At 29.3% G+C, this 23,748-nt stretch overlaps 3 protein-coding genes and 1 pseudogene across 6 annotated transcripts; 2 read left to right on the top strand and 2 right to left on the bottom strand.

The window, feature by feature from the left end:
* Positions 1–3,010: 3,010 nt before the first annotated feature.
* On the bottom strand, positions 3,011–10,209 carry LOC145188080 (uncharacterized). Of its 2 annotated transcripts, none has more exons than XM_090094031.1 (8): positions 9,998–10,209; positions 8,106–8,190; positions 7,745–7,887; positions 7,388–7,473; positions 5,508–6,408; positions 5,285–5,436; positions 3,463–3,631; positions 3,011–3,380 (listed from the first exon to the last, which is right to left on the bottom strand). In XM_090094031.1, exons 1-8 carry the CDS (start codon positions 10,083–10,085, stop codon positions 3,277–3,279), a joined length of 1,728 nt encoding a protein of 575 aa, XP_089950157.1. In that variant the 5' UTR covers positions 10,086–10,209; the 3' UTR covers positions 3,011–3,276. The 2 variants fall into 2 exon arrangements, with proteins under 2 accessions (XP_089950157.1, XP_089950165.1); XM_090094039.1 differs by having other exon boundaries at positions 8,106–8,185; positions 9,998–10,117.
* A 283-nt stretch (positions 10,210–10,492) lies between these two features.
* On the top strand, positions 10,493–12,397 carry LOC149893477 (zinc finger BED domain-containing protein 4-like; annotated as a pseudogene).
* Positions 12,398–12,687: 290 nt separating this feature from the next.
* Positions 12,688–17,458, bottom strand: LOC149893476 (neuronal acetylcholine receptor subunit alpha-6-like). Of its 3 annotated transcripts, none has more exons than XM_090074880.1 (8): positions 17,283–17,458; positions 15,487–15,626; positions 15,240–15,284; positions 15,028–15,137; positions 14,514–14,746; positions 13,638–13,850; positions 13,319–13,541; positions 12,688–13,232 (listed from the first exon to the last, which is right to left on the bottom strand). In XM_090074880.1, the coding sequence occupies exons 1-8, from the start codon at positions 17,332–17,334 to the stop codon at positions 12,827–12,829; spliced, it is 1,422 nt and encodes a 473-aa protein (XP_089931006.1). In that variant the 5' UTR covers positions 17,335–17,458; the 3' UTR covers positions 12,688–12,826. The 3 variants fall into 3 exon arrangements, with proteins under 3 accessions (XP_089931006.1, XP_089931011.1, XP_089930999.1); XM_090074885.1 differs by having other exon boundaries at positions 15,487–15,609; positions 17,283–17,441; XM_090074873.1 differs by lacking the exon at positions 17,283–17,458 and adding an exon at positions 16,941–17,170 and having other exon boundaries at positions 15,487–15,609.
* Positions 17,459–21,464: 4,006 nt separating this feature from the next.
* Positions 21,465–22,277, top strand: LOC149893475 (uncharacterized). The gene has a single exon (XM_090066711.1). The coding sequence runs from the start codon at positions 21,465–21,467 to the stop codon at positions 22,275–22,277; it is 813 nt and encodes a 270-aa protein (XP_089922837.1).
* The last annotated feature ends 1,471 nt before the right edge of the window (positions 22,278–23,748 follow it).

Below are 23,748 nucleotides of genomic sequence, written 5' to 3'. Positions count from 1 at the left end.
GATAAAGACACGATTAAAGTTGAAGTTCGGTAAGGAAAAGTATTTGCAAAAATCCACATTTAGATAACAGAACACGATAATCATTTAGACACGATAAAGACATCGATTAAAGTTGAAGTTCGGTAAGGAAAAAAAACCTCAACCGAACATCTGAATTTTTTGGATCGAAAGCACACTGTTGATTTGCTTCTCATCTCAAACGATGACACTAACCATTTATTGTGTGATTAAAAATTTCAGTCGATTTGCTGGTTCTTCAGCATCAGCTCGTCAACACAAAAAACATTTTTGCAGAAATTGTCTCCAAGCTTACGACCAGGAAGAAAAGCTCCAAAATCATCAACCTTATTGTTATGATAACGCCCCAGTGAGAATCGATGAAAGTTCCGTACGTCGTATATGCTGACTTTGAAAGTTTCATCAAACCCATTGACGACAACATTGAATATAATGATAAAGAGTCGTATACCAAAAAATACCAAAAAAATGTTCCAAGCTCCTTCTGCTATTACATCAAATGCTTCGACGAAAACCTTTGTAAAGGAAAACCTGAAATTATTATCACTGAAAAACCGGGAAAATTAACGTTTATCTGTTTTTTCATAGCGATATTCTTAACCAAGCTTGGTATTAAGCATGGGAATTTCGGCCTTCGAAATCGACGAAATTAAACGAAATTCGTGTTTCAATTTCGGATCGAAATTGAGAACGAAATTTCGATTTTTTGGATTGTTTAATTTCGCGAAAAAATTTCGTATAATTTCGGGTCATTGAAAGTAACGAAATTGACACGAAATTAAACATAAGTTTTAATTTCGAAATTCGTGAATTTGTAATGTTTAAAAATTTCGTCTTTCGAAATTCAATATAAATTTCGATACGAAATTGAAACACGAATTTCGTTTAATTTCGTCGATTTCGAAGGCCGAAATTCCCATGCTTACTTGGTATGAGAAGAAAAGCCAAAATAAAGAAGAACGATTTCGAACTTTAAAAACTGCGGCAGCAATCATTCGAGAGGACATCCAATCATTGGTATTTGATAATACCAATTATCCCTCGCCTAGTCAAATGTTTGAAGATATTAACAGTGATGTTTCAGAGTCATTCACTTATTTTTTAGAGTAAGTTATTTTGAAAAATAAACGATTTAAATTAGAACATTTAAAATTAGTTTGTACAAGTATCAGCCACAGCATTATGTCTGTTGTTAGGCCTAAGTCTTTTAAATTAAAATTGCAATTGGGTCTCTCAGTATTTTTCCATCAACGGTTTGGTTCCAAACTTCTTATACAAATCTTTTCGTCTTTTGGTCTATGCGCATCCTACAATGACACTTTGATGTATGAGGCAGCAGCAGTTCTTCACCATCCGTCTTTTATCTTACCACCACAAACTGGCACATTTATTCAATACGTTGCAGACAATGCTGATATAAACGTAAATAGTTTATATGGTAATAACTCGCTTCACATAATGGGTAGCTCCGGAAAGACTTCTCAACACCATCTTCTGCAATTACAAAAAGGGTTGTAGTGCAAAATGTAGCTGTAAAAAAGTCGGGTTATTATGTTCATTAGTGTGTACTAATTCCCGAGGCCAGTCTTGCTCCAATGTTGAATCAAATTCAATAAATGATGATTTTGATGATATCAATGAGGAGACAATTGATGTACCTTTTTCACATATCCAGCTTGAAAAAGAAGATGACTACGAGGAAGAAGAAAGCGAAGAAAATGCTAATATATAATATATCACAATAATACGAATATATAATACATAATATGCATTTAATAATATATAATATATGCAAATATTATATATATATCATTTATTTGTATATTAATTTCGTAATATTTATATTATATTATATGAGTATTAATTTCGTAATTTCACAAGAATTGCAATGTCTTTTCTAGCAATGTATTTTATATAAAATTGCATTATACTTAATATATTTTCACTATATATGTTCTCGCAATATATTCTTGCAATATCTTCTCGCAATATATTTTCGCAAGCATTTCAATATATCAGGAATAACGATTCTTATAAAAATGTATAAAGGCAATTTTATTAAATACTTTCATGATGTAATACTTTTGTTTGGTCTTTATTATGATAAAACTTATCATTAATTGGAAAAAAAGAAAAAACTATTTTTTTTAACCTTTAACCTTTAATAACTTTTTTTGCAGATATGGAATCGGTGGGGACTTTTAATATTTTATTTGTAATAGTATCCTAAAGGTATGTACCAATTTTCAGCTTTTTGCGAATTATTGTAAATTGAAATGTTTATTTTGACCGGATTATAAAGAAGGACACTTTTAGATCTCAAACAATCGTAACCCCCTGACAAATCTTTTTTCTGTCGCTTCATTTTATTTATTTTTCATGTTTTGTCTGAAAATTCGAGATTTTAGTTCATGCAAAAATCCAGTTTTTCTTAAGTACTCTCAAACAGTTGCGCGAATCATTTGCAACCGTTTTATTAATTCTTATTTGTGTATTTTAACTCCAGGTAAAGTAACAAACAAAAAAGAATCAAGGCTGTTTGTTAATAGTAAAAAAAAAAGTTTATTCTAAACATCGAGATGTTGGTCAAAAAACCAAAAGTTTTCTTTAAATCTCTTGTGCAACTATTGATTTATTTGATTATAGTTATGATAAAAATAATGATGGCACATGGGATCAGAGAAAGATTATTTCAATTAAACGTGATCGTTTACATTATTAGAGACAATAAAGATTTTGAATGTGGAACCGATAAGAAGTTGGTGCAGAGGCTGATTTTTCAAAAAGAATTAATATTTAAGGCAAAAAAATTTAAGGCAAACAAATATTTAAAAAAACATAAAACTTATGACATTGGTGATTTGTGAGATTTGGTAGCATGGAGGAATATGACAATGATTTATCGGAGCAATATACAGTTATGAACTATAGAATTGAAAATTGTAGAAAATTTCTGAAACCATTTTGTAATTGACTCTTAATAAGCAAGGGATTTAATCAGTGAAATATTCAACTTCTTTTTTACAACAGTATGTTACAGCAACACAAGGTTCTAGCAAAATTCACGGTTTATACTATTTACATATTGAAAAGATGATGGAGTAAATAAGTAAATAAAAAACTCTGTTTTATATACAAACTCAATAAAGATTGTAAATGAAGGCAAAAATGTTACTTCAAACTTCAATAAGAATTTAAAGAATGAATAAGTAAAAAATAAATAACAATGTCGAAAAAACGTTAATGTTTAATTGGGCATCAAACGTTAAAATCTCGCAATACAACTCGGCAACCAAACTTGTTTACAACAAAATCTTCTAATATCAAGTGTGGGAGATCGAGATCATCAATATGATTAAAACCTAAAGATACGAAACATACAGCATTTAATTTTTTTATTTTGGCAAACAACAGAAGTTTTAACAAACAAACAAAGAAAAAAACCTGCATAGGAACCAAATGCAAAATTATCGACATTTTTAACTCCCAAGCGTTTGTGTTTTAATGTCTTTATGTGTTCTTTCATGACGTCAGTTGTTTTCTCGTGTAAACTATTTCTATTCGTATTTTGATCTTTAAATTGAGATGAAGGCGGACGACTTGAAAGTTCTACCTATACATAGATATCAATATATGTATATATTAAAAAATATATATTTTTTTCAAGCAGAAACTTTGGAGGTTTTTAAAGGTATTGCTTGGCTTCTGTAATACTGGAAAACTGAATTTAGTTTTAAAGTCAAAACTGAGTCTATTTAAGAAAAAGCACTGTCATAAAAGGTTTGTTTTCCAACAAGACAATGCTAGAATCTATGTCAGTACAGAGATGATAGCATGGTTTGAAAGCTAAAACATCGATTTGATGTGGTGGTCAACTTAAAGTCCTTTTTTGAATCCTGTGGAAAATATGTAGAGCATCATTGTGAAACAAATTTATACAAATAATAAGCAATATGATAGCTTAGATAGAAAGTAGCTACTTCTAAGTGTTGGGAAAATATGGAAATTAAAGTTCTCCAAAACTTGATTGGAAGAATGAAAACAAGAGCTTATCAAATTGAATGCAAGGAAGCAGTAACAAAGTATTAAAACTAAAAAACATTTAATTTTTATTCTTTTTGTTTTGATATACAAGAGCATGTATTATAAATGAAACATCATTTTTTGATTTTTCATGAGGTTGTTGTATATTTCCAATGATATTATCATTCTAATGTAATATTTTTCTTATTACGTGATACATGAATTATAACAAGTATTTTTGAATTTTTTTTAATTAAAATTTGCTATGAATTTCAATCAAAACTTTGGTGTGCCTATAAAACTGAGACAAAGTGTGTAATAACTGATCAAATAAATGACATTTAAGTTTGGGATTTGAAAATCTCTGCATATTCTCAATAACAAATATTTGCAAGGTTAAGAAGAAAATAATTACAATTTAACAGCTATGATTGCATATCAAACGCATAAAAATATGAATAAAATTGAAAAAAAAGGCGAAGAGAGCTACTGTTTAAGCTACTTTCATTAAATTTACAATGAGGGACCTGTAAATATTGTTTGACTGAGTTAAATTTTTTTTACAAAGTATCCTAAGTTAATAGAGGAAACCTTTAGGGACACCTACAAACAAACACTTGATTAAAAAAAAAAAGGGATTAGGTGGGGTTTAGTCCTTAGATTCACTGTTTCAGGACACTGATTCAGAATCAAACATTTTCTTTAAAGAAAAGAACTTAAAAACTTATCTATAGAAACCTCTGCTCTTAAATTAATAACAAGTTAAATATTTATTAAATTGTTTTTAAAATGTTATGCCCCAGGCTTAGGAGTCAAGGCCTAGCTGATATTTCTCACATGGATAAACTTTTAGTGATATTTCATTGCTATGTAAGTGTATGAATGATTTTTTGATTTTCTGTAAAAAAGACATTGATACAAGCATTTTTCATGGACAGGTATATGCAAATGTAAGCAATATGTGCAGTAAATACTCTGGATTATGAGCATGTTTAAAAGAGTAGAATGATTAGCTTTTTATGACACTTGTACTGGACATTTATTCAACTTAGTAAGTATAGTGTTTGAATTTAACTAAATTTATTAAATAAGGTTATGAAACCACTTGCTTTGAGGACCTACTGCTTTAAATTAGCTCTAGGACCCCAAAAGCCTTTGACACTGCATGTGCACACACACAGATTATATATTTATGATTATGTATAGATAATAAATAAACAAAATAAACAAACAGAAAAATCACATTAAATTCTTTTCCTTTATATAGAATATTGTTGATTTCTTTTGGACTGATGTGATCCAGTGATGTCAGATTAACAGTAACTGGGGTCAAGATTTCACCAATGTGATTACATGTGTAAAGTTTTTTCTTCCTTCTTTTATTAGGAACTGATTCTACAAAAATAAAAAAACGTAACCAAAAAGAAATCTCAGGAAAGTTGATACTTTCAAATGAAATCATATACCTGTCTCTTTCCCATAATATTCTTCTTCTAAATCAATATCATCATTTATTCCTTCAGTTGATACTTCATTACATTTAAAGTTATTTTTCCGTGGCCGCTTTGGCTGCATTACTCCATCTGATGGAAGAGAAGCAGAAGTAGACTGTGAACAAATATTTAATTTGATTGCAGATGGACCAGGAGGACCAGGAGAACCAGGCAAGATTTTGGGTGTAAAATCATACTTTCTGAGACAATTTGTTTTTTTATTAGACTTGAATTTCTCATCTGAATTTTTTTCAACATTTACTAAATTGTAAGATGGAGAAATATTTTGTGAATCTGCTCCTTGTTGATTTAACTTTAAAGGAGTGATTTGACACTCTGGAGTAAATACCTTACTTCTTGCTTGCAGCAAAGATTCAGTTTTTTCATTGTCAGGTATAATATCTTTTTTGAATGCTTCAGACTTCATACTATCTTGCGGTAAAATATTATCATTATAAGATTTTGAATTCCTTAAACTGTATTTTGATTTGTGTCTGTTTGAAGAATCATCAATTTTACATTTAAAAGTAGTTAAATCATCATTTAGGCAAACATTGACAGGTGATTTTTTAATATTATTTACAGATGAAGTACATTTTAATTGTTGAGGAGAAAGAGCTTTTGAAAGAGAAAAATCAACAAAACCATTTTCACTCTGGTTTACACTGTCATTAGTATTTTTGTTGTTTTTCAATTGTCTATCATTACCATGATTTATACATGAGTCATGTTGAGATTGCTCTGGTTTGATAGGACTTAAATGATCAGTGCATTCATCTATTTCACTTGATTCATGAATTACTTTAGACAAGTTAATAGTAATGTTTTTTGAAGGAGTGGAAACTGTTGTCGAACATGTGCGATGAGCTAGCTCCTGTAAAATACAATTTGAAATCCTCTAAGTTTTATACATTTTATGTTTCTTATACCTTACCAATTATCATGCTTTTTCTTTAATTTTGTTTTACTTTTAGCAATCACAATATTTAAAAATCAAAGTATTTAGTTACCACACAATTTAATAAACACACAAAAAACACACAATTTAACAAGTTTAAAGTAATTGCAATTATTTATTGGTTAAAGCAAGTTTTGTGACAAATGAAACTTTATAAAGAACTTTATTACACTAATATAATCTGAAGTGTGTGTAACAAATTATATTTGAATTTGATTATCAATGCTAATCACTAAAGAGTTACTTAACAATGTGTTACCTTGCAAGCAAATAAAAAGAGTGTTATATCTTTCTATTCTAATTTCTTTATGATTGATTAGCATATGAATATCAATACTATCACAAAACAATTTCAATAATAAGATAGATTAACATATAATAATGCCATAAACTAGCCTTCAAAATATGTGCACCTAAAATTGTACTTCAAGTGTGACAACTCATAAAAATTTAAGAACTTAGAAACTATAAGAAAATTGAATTTAAAATAACTATCAATATTTATATCTAATTAAATTAAGAATCTTGTACTGTAAATAGTACCTAAAGTTCATGAACTTCATCATAAATCCTACTGAAATGTAATATTACCATCAGTACAAACTTAGTTATCAGGGAATAAAACAATACAAAGTATACTTTATGTAAAATTATGCACATAGATGCTTCTGGCATTACACTTTAATCTTTAAAGAAATTAAGTAAATAAAAAATAAGTAAAATTAGAAAAATATTTCAAGACATAGTTTAAATTTTTAGTTTTTTTTTTGGCTATTTTGGGTAACTTATTTTCTGTGTAGAAAATTTTTTAAAGCTAAGAACTAAATAAAAACAGAAATAATCGAAAGGTGTTAGAAAAAATAACACATTAAATTTTTTAAAAAACAGTTCTTACAGATTTGAAACTGTCCCAATTATCTTGATTTTGTTGGTTTGCCCAGTATTTTTTGCACTTTTCAGAGTCAGAATACATTTTTAACTCTGCAAAAAAAAAAAAAAAAAAAAAAAAAAACAACCTGATACAACAGATATAATTTTTAACTAGAACAAGCTTCTTTTTCACATTTAAAGTAAGCTATCATTGGCCAGGAATAGTATAATTTCATTTGAAAAAGACTGAAACAATTTGACTACTTTGATTATATCAAGTATTAAAAAGAAAATTAATCAAATACTTTTTAAGATTTTGATTGATTCTCTCAAAATAGTTTTAAATCTTTTTTTTTAAAAGGAGGAACTTTAAATTTGTTACCCTCTTCTAAATCCTCAGGTAGCAGAATGAACTTTTCAATGCCTTTTGTACTAAGCATTGATGACTTGGAGAATGAAATGGCTTCATCAATCCAAGAAGACTTAAACACAACCAAATTTGTATCTGTAATTTTTTCAAACACCCTGTACAATAAATACCCTGTACAACAAATTGTCTGTACAACAAATGCAACAGAAAATTTTGATAAAGTTGCAGATTTTATAAACAGTTGTAGACAAAATTCTATCAAATGGTAACAAAGGTATTTAACAAAAATGTTTTTAGTGTTTTCTTAATCTACACTTATAATTTACAACAACAGCATTTTTAAGATTTTTTGCATCTGTTGATGTCTGATTACCTTTTTATATCTGTTGATGACTGATTATCTGAGAAAATAAAAAGAGCCTTCTCGAAATCTTCACATACTCCTCCTCCATACTGTACTGGAAAACAAAATTGATTTATATACAATTAAATTTTGAAAACAGTTCATGTTTTTTATAAGTGTTTGAAACTAGAAATCCAATAAGGGAATTTTTAACTTCAAGTTTCAAATGAATGTAATAAACTTTTTAATGAAACACAGCTTGTAAACAATCTCATTATCACATCATATTGGTTAATCAGATAGAAAAACATGATCAAATTTTTTATTTGTTAAAAGAATTTAGCATCAAATTTTTCTTATAAATATTAGAATCAAAATACAAACATCTTAACAACTCAGAAACAAATTAAATCCAATCACTACAACCAAGAATCTAAGGCAGTGTGATTCCAATTAGTAATGAAAATCTAAGATTTAATTCAAATGAATTTTTTTATGTATCTTACTTGTGCATAAATTCTATTTAAATTTTTTTAGCTCAGTGTTGGAAGAGAAAGAAAGCAACACAATGACAAAAGATAAAATCACTTAAATTTAATAATCTAAGACAATAATTGTTTTGGCTTACATATTGCCATAACTTTAGATAAATGTAAAAATATGTTCATGCATAAGACAATCAAGTAATTGAGTTATTCTATAATTAGCAATAGGATCTGAATAGTTTACAAAACATTTGATTCTGTAATTGTTAATTTAAATATAATTAATTTAAAAAATTAATTGTTCAATTATTTAGTAATGATTATTGAAAAAAATCAGTAAGGAAAAAATATAGAGAATATAACACTAAAAAGACAATATTAATCTATAAAAACAGGTTAACAATATAAACCTTATTAAAAAAAGTATTGTTCTATTTAAAATAACACACACACACACACACACACACACACACACACACATAAAGTAAATGAGTGGTAAAATCTCCAACCAACAATATGTTGTTTGTAATCTTTCTTAATTTAAAAACAACAGAATTTAGTATTTCTTTATTAAAATCAATTTTCAGTCATGTCAGTTACTAGCATAAAATTCATCTAGCTTAACAGTGGGATGCCAAAACATCTAACCTTTTCAATAAAAACTTTATTATAAAGTAAAATAATATACTGCTATTCAGCCTTATACTTATATCCCATAAAATGGAACTTAAAATAAAAAGATTTCACCTATTTTACTGACTCATTAAAGTAAACTATGTAAGAGTCAAATTGCTTTAAACAAAAGATTTCCAATGAAAACAAACAAATAGAAATTGATCTACTGAAACTTTTCCTACAAAGTGCTGTCTAAAAATATTTTGGTAAAAAAAATGTCACAACCTCATACTAGGATAAAAAATATGTAATTTAACTCTAAGGGTTCCTAAACCTTCCGTAATCTTCAGCTTAAATTTGAAGATTGGATTGATTTGAATATAAAGCAGTTGACAAGTTTTGTGATACTAAACTTGTTGACTAAGGTATCAGTTGAAGAGCTTGTGTCAATCATACAACTCTATGTTACTGAAAATAGACTGAACTTAAATTTAGAGTAAATAAACTGAATACTAATGAAAGAAGTTTATTAAATGGTAGCAACTCTGCTTGTTAAGTATTGCCAAGGTTGATGACCATGCTGATACACAATTTTTAACTTGTGTATCAGCATGGTTACCAACCTTGGCAATACTTTAACACCATTATTGTTTTAGGCGCTTTAGGCACAATCTTTTTTTTGAAAGTTTTGTGAAAGGTTGTTTATTTTTCCTATTATTATTATACTTTATGTTAGGCTTGCCATTAGTTGGTGCATGTGAATAAGCTATAAAAACTTTTGGATAAATTAAATCAAATAAATTTTTTAAAAAGGTAACCTACCCCATTTTTCCTTTACAGCTTTTGGAACGCTGTTTGAAAACCAAGCACAGTAACCATGGAATAAACGTTCATTTTCTTGTTCGGACATTTTTTAACTTGATAACTGCATAAGCATAAAATTAGTTTGTAGAGCATTTTTCGTACTCGTTAGTACTTAACAAAACAACAACAAAAAAAGTTAATGATGCAAAAAAGAAATTTACAAGAAGGGCATTTGAATAATTCAGAAACTCGAAAAAAACTTTCTGATAAGAAAAATCATTTATTTTTGTAACTATTAATTTTTTTAATTGCGTTTATTATGAAAAGAGATGAAACAAATGAGTTAAGATTTTCAAATACGCAGTGATATTTTCGTGAACGAATTTAATTTTCTGATATATAACTATTATTATATAACTGTTCAAAGATTATTCGAGTGCAATAATTATATAGCTGGAATATAATTATTCGAACTGAATAAAAGCTGAATCTAAAATTGTCGTGGAACGAAAATATTTCCGCTCTATTTTTTAAATTCCATTCAAAGCCTTCGATTACGATTTCAAGCCTAAAAATATTAACCTTGCTTTTTCATCTTATTAAGCATATCTCACAAGAAGCAGTTAACAAGCGAAAACCTACATGATGAGTTTAAGTGAACTTTATGCTGGTAGAAAGAGAAATAGTACAGTATGGAATTACGATGCATTATCCGACAAATCAGTATGTTTAACAGCACTAGATTGTGAATAAGTATGCAATGCAAAGTTGTGTGGAAAAAACCCAACAAATCTTGAGGTTTGTTTATTTTTCTGTTTGATGATTTGTTTTTATCTTAAAATAAACGAATTGTTTTATCATTTTCCAGTGAATATTTAATAACTTTTACGAACTTATTTATAGATAGTTAAATAAACAGATATATAGTTAAAATATAAATATATAAATAATTTTTACGAACTTGTTTATCTATTTTCTATCTTCGTTTAAGAAGAAACCATCCTTCTTTACATGTCGAGCTTGAACAGATGGAATGAAAGAAATTAAGTGAAACTAAGCACATGATGATTAAGAGAAAAGCATTGGATGTAGGTGGGTATACTAACTTACATTCTTCATCAACTCAAAACCAAACGTTGTTACAATCCATTAATCGTAGGACTACCACATTGCCTACTAATTCACAAGAGCATAAAAGTTGGCTTTAATCCCTTCTTCATATGATCATTGTAGCATATAATCAAGTTACATTGGTAAATAAAGCAGCTTTTACAAAGTTTGTTAATACCTTAGAACCTAAATACCTGCACCTGCCAAACTTAACAGCCTACTTAATAGAGAAGTTACTGTTTTAACAAGAAAACTTTGTGACCTCATATTTGAAAGCAGGCGTTTTACAATATACCTTGATGGCTGGACTAAAAATGGTTTTTTTCACAGCACATCCGAAAAACCAATACTTGCTCTGCTTAACTTGTATCTTGTGAAACATTCACGTTCAGGTGAACAAATTTCTGATTGTCTTGAAAAATGTCTAAAACTTTGGAATATTTCCGGAGAAAAAATATTCCTTGTAATTTTAGACAATAGAGCAAATATGGTCTAGGGCGTAAAATTATTGGGAATGAGAGATTTGAAAGATTGGGATGCCTTGGACATGGAATGCAGTTAGTTGCAAAACTTGCATATGATGGTAGAAATCATGGCTTACTTTTAAAGACACATGGATTAGTAGACAAAATTTGCAAATCTTCTGTAACATTAGAAATAATTGTCGACAAAAGCAATCAGTGACTGTTCTACAAGATGGAACAGCACTTACTTTATGGTTCGGAGACTTCTGGAGATCAAAAAATCTATAAAGGAAGTACTTTAAGACCTAAACATCGAGTCACTTGTCAATAGTAAATGAATATTGCTTTAAGATTTTATCAATCTTCTAGAACCTTTTGCCATTGAAACTGATAATTTCCAGACGGATGCACTTTCTCTCTCAAGTGTTATACCTTCGATGCTCAATTTAGAATGCCACCTTGAGCAATTTGGAGAAGCCAAATATATAGCAGCTAAAATGTTTGCTAACCTACACCGGAGGTTTGCAGTTCTAATGCAGCCAAACGATCCTAATTTTAATCTACTGCCAAGTGCCTCATGTCTCCTTTACCCCACGTGTGCAATAGCTCTATTAGATGTTGAGCATACACAAATCAGAGACTGTGCAGCGGCATACATTTTCTCAGAGGCAAAAAAGTCTGCTCAAAATAATATAATAAATAAATAATGACTAAAGTCATTACAATAACTATTCATGAGTCAGTAATCTTAGTCAATACAATATTCATTAGTTATAAGTATTAGTAGTGATTTGTTTTTGTTTTATGACTTTCTTTTATTTCAAACTGTAGAGCGTTTTTAAGTTTCTATTTGTGTATAATATAACGTTAGATTTGATTACGTTTTCACATTTTTGTGTTCGTCTATAGCACTGAGTGTTACTTCTATTAACTATATATGCCAATATTACATATAATATATATATATATATATATATATATATATATATATATATATATATATATATATATATATATATATATATATATATATATATATATATATATATATATATATATATATATATATATTACATTAAAATTTGATGAGGTAAAAATTTTATTCGACGAACAAAAAATGAACTCAATAAAAACTAGAGCATTAAAATACTTTTGTTGGAACATAAAACATCGATCGAAATATATATACTTGAATAAATTCAATAATTCATTTTTAAATGATAAGCAACGGAAAAGTTTTTAATTAAATAAGTTTAGTCATAAAAATTTTTCCCTAAGGTGCGTATCCTGGAGACAAAGAAAAGCATCCAACAATTGTTAGGATGTACGTTAATGTAAACCCTATTAAAGCGCATCTGTCTAATGTTACAGCAACAATTTTCCATTCTTTCAAAGTTTTACTTTCTGAAGTTTCATTATTGATTGCTTGTATAAGAATATCCATCTTTTTTAACGCGTCGTCTTTGCAAAAGTTCGAGGGGGCTTCATCCAGCGGATTGAAGCTGTTCCTTTTGCTTATACTTGCACTGCATTCGGATGTTTTTTTCTCAATCCTCTTCTCGAGTTTCATAAGAACATTTTCTTTGTCGAAGATTTTTTCTCCTTTGTTAATTGGAGCGTAAGAATTTTGGTTACTTTTACCAATATTAAGCACAGTTGCTAACCAATTAAGAATATACCTATGTAGTAAAAAGGATTCAATTACTGGCATAAAAATTGACGGTCAGTGAAAAAATTATTTCCTAAAAACTTATATTAAGCATACCTTCTCATCCAGTGAGGCATAGGAGGATCGCACGCAGTTTTATGGTGCAGCGTCATGTTGTAGCACAACACCACTATCATGATCATCATTTCGTACAGTACTGCTAGATAAAAAATGCTTACTAATGGAACTGCGTCACTTGTGTCGGGAATAATGTCTGCAACAATTGTCATAAAGACGGTTAACGATAAAAACAAAGTAATTGCTAAAGACATTCGTTCACCTAAAAAATGTGTTATAATAAGCAAACAAAAACAAAATTTTTCACAAAAAAAAATGTAAACAAACTATTCTAATGACCAGAAAAACTAAAAGAAACCTGAACCAGCTGGTAGAATGAAGGAGAGGATAGGTAGCAAGCTAATAATGATCAGCGGAAATATAAGATTGCATAGATAAAATAACGACCGCCGTCGTAATTCTATTGTGTAGGTAACATCAGGATAAAGTTCAGGACAACATATATATTTTTCCTCTTTTCTGACAGCCTTTGCGCTAACAAGATACCATTCAGTGTGGTTTGCAAATTTATCTATGGGCAAAAAAAATATTAATGCGCTTATGAATATTAAATATCATTAGATTGCAACTTACAACCTCACTATACACATATGCTAGTGATTCAATTTAGATGCAGAACTATGGTTTTCGTTTAAGTTTTACATTTCTTTTTCTTAAGACCAAGGGTGATTTAAAAAGTTCATAACCCATGAAGTTTACAATGAGCAGTTTTAATTTTCAAATGAAAGAAATAAACCTTTAAGTTAAACTACTAGGGCTAGGGTCACACAAGGGAGGGAGGAAAATAAAGTTTGTAAAAGCGGATTGCTAGCTAAAGTTGGACCATTCAAATTTCGGATATTGGCACGGTTATTCAAATTAAAATACAAATTGAAAACTGTAGCGACATCTTCACAAAATAAATAAGATAAAGTGATTAGTCTGGCAAAGAAATCCAGCATTGTTGAGAGTTTGAGTTTTTTTTTTATGTTCAGCATTTATAAATGACGTAACATTTTGCAAAGTCTCAAAAATATGGCTTGTTTACACCTTCTGAATTTGAATTTATTTTTTTTTACAAACTAAATTTTTCTTTTGCTCTCCTGTAACGTTTATATAGATTCGCTAGTTTGCCGAAAATTTGACAAAAGCTTACAGAGAACAGATAAACACGAGAATACACTAAAACAACTACCGAGAACAGCGGAATCGCCATCATTTATGATATTTAAGCGATGCTTATCATACGTCCAACTTCCAAATTTAAGTGGACATCTTTGCGTATCAAAGGGAAAGTACTTCACATCCATGTCGCATTTGCTTTTTAAAATAACGGGAGATAGCCAAGTAGTGAGGCCTGTGTGTTCTAAAATGATGCGACTTCTTAAAGAGTCTAGATTTCCACCGAATAACCTATCATCGGCAACGCTAAAAAGTAAAATTACCGGTTTTTTATTTGCGCACAAAAATGCATTAAGATTTTCTAAAAGAGCTTCGAAAAACATAACACTTAACAGTTTGAAGTGCCAAAAAGATAACTTTAAAAAGTCTTTTTTTTTTGGAAAGACATTTTTCTTTAAAATAAAAACAGTTTAAAAATTGATTTCTCTAAAATATTTCTACAAAAATCGAAAGTTTAGTTTGTGAAAATAAAAATAAAAATGGTAAAAATCATAAATATTTTATAATAATGATAACAATCAACACACTTATTGTAGAGCACAATATCTGGTTTCCAAACTTTTATTGGTTCAATATGTATGGTAGCAATGTTACTATATTTTTCAGGGTCCCATTTTAGAAAAGGATTTTGCCAGACCTAAATTGAAAGGTTTTTAACAAAGACATCGAGGCATTGAGTGAAAACATCGAGTGAAGTCCAAATGGTTCAATCAAAAGTTATGTGAAGTAAAAAAAAAACCTGACGTGTCCAAGTACTGATCACAAGTATTTCTTTTTTTTCTTGCTAAATGGAAAAAATATGTTCATAAAAAAAGCAAAAACCATCAAGTTTCAACTTCTCCTGTAAATTGCATCACAACACAATATCCCAACAAAGCGCATCACAAACGATGTAAATTAAAACGAATGAAAGTAGTTACATTTCTAGACTATGTTTACACAATACCAGAAAAAATTACTAAAAAAAAAAAGTTTAAACAACTTACAACATCCACTAATTGGCATAACGTCAATCCAAACGTTACATTGACAGTGTCTTCATCATTAACAACGGGTCGTACAGCAGGGTTGTAGGTTGAAAATAAATCCTGATGTAATTGCTCTTCATTCTTATGACAAAAAACGACTAAACGTGAAAACGTTTAATAAAGTAAACGACTGGCAATATTAATTGACTAAGCATCTGCGTTACGGGTGTCGAAGTATTTCGTAGTCAAAGTTTTGAATTCATAATTTCTACTTCAAAAAATTTCTAAAACTAAACCTAATTTTTGAAGTTCAATTAATTGGTGTTTGAAGTTCAATTAATGCAACCTCGGAATTCAAAAAATGTTTCGAGGTATTAAGAAGTAAAAAAAAAACTCTTTGTAGACATGTTTTAGGACCAATGCTGAAATGGCATAGAAATTAATTAAGTAACATTTTAGGGGTCTCACATTCCACCTGTGCATTAACAAATCTTTTTGGATAATTTTTTTCTTTCAACTTTTTTTTTACTGATTTTTGTACACTGTGATTTTAAAATGAAGCCTTAAATATATTTAATAAATTTAATAACCGATTTTTTTTCTTTGACCTGTTGATTTAATTTAAAAATGCAGGGAGCTTTTGGATGCACAAATTCCAGCCAAATAACAAAAAGTAAAGAAAAATTTACGAGACAGAAAAATATTCAAAAGAATGAAACAATGAGTTTTTGTTATTTTAAGTATTTGTTGTTAATCTTACTTTATTTTTTGAAATTTACATTTATATCTTAGTAGTGGTTTGCATTAATGTTCAGTTAAAAATACACATAAAATAAATATCATAAAACTTATATATGAAATTTTAAAAAAGTCAATAAGCTTACTAAAAAATATTTAACAAATAAACATCGAGGTTTTTTTCTTCTCTCAATTACTTAAATTCTTTTAATTACTTAAATTCTTTTAATTACAAACAATAACGCAATAATACATAATAACAAATAATATAAAATAACAATTAATACAAATACACATTACAAATAATACAAATAATAATAACGAATAACAACTAATCAAGTACATATTTCTGTATCAATTTATTGAAGGTAAACCAAATTTTTTGAAGTTTATTAAAATGAAACTGTTTATGCTTTTAAAACAAATTTATACTGATAAATTTTATATTTTTGAAAAATTCACGGAATTATTTGAATATTGCTATTTCGCAATATCTTAAAGTGTTGACACAAAATAGTTGAAGGTATGTGAAGGTATCTGAAGGTATGTGAAGGTATGTGAAGGTATCTCGATTTTTTTTGTAATACATCTTTGTCTGTACAAATAAACAAATCTCGACAAATCAAGACAAATTTTAAATTCGATATATTTCAAATGACTGAATATAAAGGTTTGTACCTCTATTCGTTATTATTCGATAATAACGGAAAAACATAAAAAAAGCCAACGCTTACTTCCAAATATAAGAACCAAAAAGTAAGAAAATGCTTCGATACTTGAAAAGAATCAGAACTTTGCATTACTTCAAAAAATCGAAGTTTGTAAAATAAACTGAAATGTGCTCCATAGATTTTTGAACTACGAGTCTCATACTTTGGCTTTCGAAGTAAACTGATAGTAACGCAGAAGCTTATAATTGCCCCCATTTAATTTAATTGCCCCTTTTAATTTATTTGCCCTTTTGAATTTAACAACCGTGATAAAATTTTACCAATAAAAAAAATTCAAAAATTTACAAGATGTCCTTTATACCGTTTTTGCGAAAACTGTTTTTAAAACAAAAAAAATTTTTTTACCTGCGAAAACATAACAGTTGATAAGAAATCTTCCACACAAACCGGCAAACATTCTGCAAAAAAAAATTTGTAAATTATGGTCTACTGTTTTCTTCGTATTAAGACTTACAACTTTCCGCAATAAGTCTTAACACAAAGAAAATTATTAAAATGAAGAGATTATCCCATAGCTGTAATCAAATGACATTCATTGTTATCATACAGCTATCTGTATTTTACATTAAAAGGAAACGTAATTAGAAACAATATTAAAAATATGTCTTAATAATATTATAGAAATCCCTATAAAAAACAGAATGTCAAGCTGCTAAGCTATGTTTTTTTATTCTGATAATGTTGCTAGTCCCACAAGGTTCTCTTTTTTCATAGAATTGAGGTTTTGTAGCATGAGTTTTGAAAAATCCTTTTTGTACCTGCTACTAATATCGGTTAACCAACCAATAGAAACACTCTTAGAATTTCATTCAAGTGAGTAAATCTTCCTTTTAGAGATATAACTGAGCGATTCGAAATATTTTACTATTACAGCTGCTAAAGCAAACTTAAAAGAGGATATGGTGTTTAGAAGACTTTATGCTTAAAGCTTTGTCCTGGTACCAGAAGATACTTTGATCGTGAAATCTTCAGTGATTTTAAGAAACGCATCATGTTCATGAAGTAAATGCTATCTGATGGAAGCTAAGGCATCAAATTGCACCTTGTTTTAGAGTGACGTGTTGGCAGTTATGAAAATTGGTAATATAAAGATAGAACCGCTGAAACGTTACATCAACCAATCAACATCAATTCAGAGTGAGACTTGAACTTCAACTTCTAAAAGGATTAGTTTCCTAACTTGTTTTGCCTTATTTTCAACCAAAAGAGTTTTTTAAATTGACAATCACAGCAGAAAATACCCAATCAAAACACAGCAGAAAATACCCTAATCAAAACACGGCAGTGTTTTTTTTTGTCTTTTTTGTCAGTGTTTTGTAATTGCCCTTTCGATCAACGGAATTTTTAACATTATTTTAAATGAGCCCAAAAAATTAAATTCTTTTTTTGATTGTATTAAGATTTCCATTATTTTAAATCAGAAACACTTGATACTATATGATAATAGCAATTTAGCTTAGGGCCTGTTTATATGGAAAGAGGGCTGGCTCATTTGCCGAGCCAGCCCGCTTTCCATATAAACAGACCCTAAGCTAAATTTTATAAATTATAACATCATTATAAATGTAAGCAAAAGCGAGATCCATTTTATTAAACAATTTTATTTTCTTTCTTGTTGCAGTTATTTTGATTGCTGATTAAATAAAAAATTAAAAAAAAAATAAATTTAAAAAAAAACCTTTTATTTATTCTAAAATGGTTTTAGATTCTCTTAAAAAAATCGATTTTGTTCAACACGATTTTGGCGCTGGATTTTTGATCTAAAGGAACACGTGTCATAATTAAAGAAATACTTTAAACTACAAAATACAAAAATGCAAAACAACCAACTTATCGGAATCAAGTCAGTATTTCTGACAATATTTCTTTATTTTCTGCCAAGCTGTGCTTTCTCTTCTAGAAAGAATTGTTGATGGCGATTTTTATAAACATAGTGTTTTATCTATATGTTATCAACATTTCGTAGGTTGAAACACAAAATGTATAAAACGCTTTATCGTGGTTAAAGGTTTACTGTGGTTCCAAAAAATATTAAAGCTTGATTGAAATTCTAAGAAATTAAAACTAAAAAAGAAATTGAACAAATTTTTATTTAAAGTAATTGTTTTTGAATAAATTCCGCAGTACGGTGACATATTAAAATATACCATTATATTTAAAAATTCTTGCCGAATATAATAAATCAATACAAAATTACGATAAGTCAAATTGGTGCAACGACAATAAACACAAAAATTAGTATTTAACCCTCCCCCCCCTCGATTGCTCTATTTATGCATCTCTTCTCTTGTGCATTGATTTAAATGGATTGTTGCTAATTTTGTTCTTCTCGCTTTTCTTCCCACTATCCCATACTTTTTTTGAACTCAGCCTGCACAAATTCCTGAAACTAAATGAAAAGATATAATGGTTGGCTTTTTTACTGACAAAGGGCGCCAAAAACTCTGCCCAAAACCTATATTTCACTGCAATGAACTCAAAAATGAATTTTTGAAACTCAACAATGAACTCGTAAATTTTTTTAATACGTGAGAGTTTTGGGGTGCTTATGATCCGGATCTTAACTAATTCCTTGTCCCTCTTTTGCCCAATAGATTCCATAGGATTCAACTCTGGTGATCAAGCCAGTAATGGCATTAAGCTTATGCATTTAATCTAAACTTTAATTGTGTGAGTTGAGTGGGCAGAGAACATATATTGTTAAGCCTGTCACTATTCGTTTCGATCAACCAGTATAACTGCTGATGATGCCATGCAGTTTGTTATTTTTTTCATTGATTTTTTTTTTGTATGATTTCTTTTAAATACTAAAAATGTATCAATGAACTGCTCTATCACTTAAAGACAATAAACTTGATTGACTTGATTAAACTTGTAATGAAAGTATTTTTCTTATTATTGTTATTTCTATTATTTTATATACGATGCGGAAGTTGTTTCTCTGAAAATAATTTTTCGAACATTAAGATTTGCATTCCTTACCTGGTATGGTGTAAGTCGAAAATTTTATTTTGGTGAAGCTATCTTGATGAACTTGGATATGAATTTGCGCATTTGGGAAATGAACTTGATTGACAGTGTGTGTGTGCATTTTTTTTAATGCTTCAGGTGTTCTCTCGAGTAAAAAAATTTTTTAAACCATTGTTTGATGCTGGTTAGTTAATTATGTTTAAAAAGAGAATAAAACTTCATTTGATTCAAAGTTTGGTCAACACTCTTCAGTCTATAAAGTTAGCAGCAGTTTCTACTGACTTTTGACAACTTACATAGCAACTACTCATAATTTATAATGGGTGCTACCCATGTTACTTCCTAATTAGTAACATGGGTAGTACCCATTATAAATTATGAATAGTTGTTTCAAACTGCCATTATTTCAATAGTGCATATCCTGTTTAGGTCCGTAAAGAGCAGCTCACCATTAAGATGTGACCCAGAAACTGAGTTCGCAAGCATATAGAAGGATCGAACTATCTACATAAAAAAATAAACTTAACAAAACAATCTTAAGTAAAGCTAACGAAAAAAAGCATTAAGACCGTGAAAAGTAAAAAAGTTGTGATTTTCAAATGCTTAGTTTTCCGGAATAGAAACACTAAATCACAGAAGAACTTTGAACTTGAATTTAGTACGTAAAAGGGACTTGTTTTAAACAATATTTCAAAAAGTATGACTCTAACGGTCCGAATATTTTAAATAATGTCTATCCAAGAAGTCAAGCACATTAGTTAAGATTACTTAAAACTTAATGATTGTACTTAAGTTAGGCGCTACTCCACTTTCTCCCCCCCCCTAATTTTATGATTGATTCTGATAGAGAATTTTATGCTGATTAAGAATCGTATAAAAACATGGGTCTCAAAATCAACGGAAAGTGCTCTAATCTGATGTCGAAAGTACAAAAATATACCACAAATCGCTAATATTCGCCATCTTGAAAAGTGATTTTTTTTTGTTTAAAAGTTATCCTTTCAAAGTATCAACAGCCTGGTTTTTATTTTTTATATAAAAGATTTCGAATAAAAGAACAAAGAACCGGTGCGTTAAGTTTCATAATCAGGTGTATTGACCGCATTTTTTTTCTCTTACCAGGTAATGAAATTCAATGGCATTTACTCTTATCGCGTCAATTTGCTTCAACTGGATTCTTAGTTTGTTAGCTTGAGTGTCTTTTAAAACTTTTGTCAAATAAGTTGAAAAATTCTTTCATTGATTATATTTTACAATTCACTTTAAAACAAGATAAAAATTTTTTAATTATAAAAATAATTCTTTAAAACTATTGACTTTCTTTTAAAACTTCAAGTTAACCCCCCGTGAATTCATTTTCATTATGTTTGTCATATAAAAAGGAGTGCTTCAGAATAGTTTTTCTGCTTCTTCATTTATCTACATATCATGGCTCTTCGAAGACCAACAATAGACGTTTTTGACTCACTTTCTTTGACAGAAATAGGAGCAAAATTCAAATACGATATCGAAGCTACAATTCACTGGTGCAGAACTTATGGTTTACTCGCTGAAAGCATGAATTGTAGTGTATGTAACGTGCCCTGCACACAGCAAACAAAGAATGGGTCAGTTGATCAAGTTATTTGGAGATGTCCAGTCAAGCGCTGCAAAAGAACCTTTAACATTAGAAAAGGCAGCTTCTTTGAGAAATCTCACCTACAATTGTGGCAAATATTGGGCTTAACTTACGCTTGGAGTAGAAGTGCAGGTAAGAGCCGGGGATTATCAATAAGTGATTTAAGGCAAGAGTTAAATATCGGAAACGACAGCACCATTGTTGATTGGAATCAATTTTGCAGAGACATTTGCGTCTCATATTTCCTCAATAACCCTGATCCAATAGGCGGTCCAGGGTGCATTGTTGAAATAGATGAATCTGTTTTTTGTCGAAGAAAATATCAAGTTGGTAGAATAATCCCGCAGCAGTGGATATTTGGTGGGTATGAACCTGCAACGAAGAAAGGCTTTTTGATTCCTGTCCAGAACCGCGATGCTGCAACATTAATTCCTATCATACATCAATGGATACTTCCTGGCTCTATTGTCTGGAGTGACATGTGGAGAGCATATAATGATTTGCAAGCTCCAGCATATTTACATGGTACCGTTAACCACACCCTCAACTTTGTAGATCCACAGACAGGTGTAACAACAAATCACGTGGAAGCTATGTGGTGTCGAGCAAAAGCAAAATTCAAATCAATGATGGGGCCAACTAATCGCGAAATGGTAGCTGATTATTTATCCGAGTTTATGTGGATGCAGAGATTTTCCGAACACCGGTTTTTTCACTTTTGGGATCAAGTTTTAACAGCATATCCTGTTTGACATCCTGTGTGCATCAAACGTAACATACATTATAATTCATGCCTAAGGTTGTGTAAATCAAAAAACGGCTATTTTCATAGCCACACAAAATTATTAAGAACATTTTTTGCAAAGAACATTAAGAAAGCCCTTTTTTATTACTCCATGAAAGTTTGTCTTTCCAATTAATTTTTTTCTTTAATAACAAAAAAAAAAAAATAACCGAAAAAATAATCGTAAATTCTGTTACAAAACTAAATTTCATAAGAAGGAATCGCAATTTCGCAAGAGCGACACGTTTTATAACTTTATAACTCGATCGTCTGCCTGATAGCTCTGGAAAGAACTTACGCGTCTATATTAGCCATTCCAGACGATTTTTTTATAATTCAAATAAACATATACAATGATTCTTACGTCGCGAAAATAAAAATAAAAAACGTCATAAAATATGCGAAGGAATATAGATATATATATACATAATTTCTGTATACAAATCCTTAGAATCTATTCTTCAAAAAAACATAAATAAATACTTGTTATAAAAAGAGAAAAGAAAATAAAAAGAAAATTTCGTGTTTTTTGTCAAACGTCAGATGTTTTTCGTTGAGCCGTGGAATCGCTATCTATATTAAACCAGAAAAAATTCCTTATAGTAAAAACCAGGCTGGCAATGTTTTGCGGTTAAAAACAATATCAACCGTAAAGTTAGTGAATTCAAGATGGCGAATATTAGCGATTTGTGGTATATTTTTGTACTTTCGACATCAGATTAGAGCACTTTCCGTTGATTTTGAGACCCATGTTTTTATACGATTCTTAATCAGCATAAAATTCTCTATCAGAATCAATCATAAAATTAGGGGGGGGGGGGGGGAGAAAGTGGAGTAGCGCCCTTAAGTTATATATAAACTATAGAGCTAGGTATGTAGAAATGCACATGAAACTGCTTTATTAGAAAATACAAAAGTTCATTTCTATATATGATATATAGAAATGAACTTTTGTATTTTCTAATATAGCCAAAATGATATTATAATATATCGTTTTGGTATAAAATATACTGCTGGTTAGAAGAATTTACTATAGCAAAAGCTACCTACTTTCACTACCAAATTATTTCTTTTTAGAAAGTACTAATTTCCTTAATATATTCTTTCTAAAAAAATGCTTTTAATACACTGAGGAACTACTTTCAATTTATTTTCTGCTGAGTTGGGTTTTTTAATTGATTTCGAGTTAAATTCAGCATGTTGATTTCAAAAGTCCAATCGGTTTTCTTCTATCAAATCAAGTTTTTTATTTAAAGTTTTCCCTTTGAATTAACAGCTTACCTTTTGAATAATAAAAATTGTATTGTCTGTAATAACTACTAGAACTAGTCGGTTTATTGTTTTATTACTAAGTTGTTTATTTGAGTAAATGCTTTTAACAATTTTAGAGTAAATTCTGTTTTATTCTGTAACCACTTCATAACAATTTTTATAAAAGA

This window comes from Hydra viridissima, unplaced genomic scaffold, assembly GCF_058129835.1.
Source record: "Hydra viridissima isolate aposymbiotic clone 2 unplaced genomic scaffold, HvirCarnegie_v1 scaffold_1, whole genome shotgun sequence".
Lineage (NCBI taxonomy): Eukaryota > Metazoa > Cnidaria > Hydrozoa > Anthoathecata > Hydridae > Hydra > Hydra viridissima.
The sequence above is the reverse complement of the archived record's forward strand: the minus strand, read 5'-3'. Positions and strand labels throughout refer to the sequence as shown.

Bases quoted from the DNA above. Each gene is read 5' to 3' on its own strand.
- LOC145188080 (XM_090094031.1), bottom strand. From the start codon at position 10,085: ATGTCCGAACAAGAAAATGAACGTTTATTCCATGGTTACTGTGCTTGG. The intron at 8,191-9,997 runs GTAGGTTACCTT...TTTGTTTTCCAG, and splicing joins AGCTGTAAAGGAAAAATGGG to TACAGTATGGAGGAGGAGTA. The intron at 3,381-3,462 runs GTTTTTTTCTTT...TCGTATCTTTAG, and splicing joins TGCATTTGGTTCCTATGCAG to GTTTTAATCATATTGATGAT.
- LOC149893475 (XM_090066711.1), top strand. From the start codon at position 21,465: ATGAATTGTAGTGTATGTAACGTGCCCTGCACACAGCAAACAAAGAAT.
- LOC149893476 (XM_090074873.1), bottom strand. From the start codon at position 17,132: ATGGGGGCAATTATAAGCTTCTGCGTTACTATCAGTTTACTTCGAAAG. The intron at 15,610-16,940 runs GTAAGCGTTGGC...TTTTGTCATAAG, and splicing joins TTTGGTTCTTATATTTGGAA to AATGAAGAGCAATTACATCA. The intron at 13,233-13,318 runs GTATGCTTAATA...TTTACTACATAG, and splicing joins ATGCCTCACTGGATGAGAAG to GTATATTCTTAATTGGTTAG.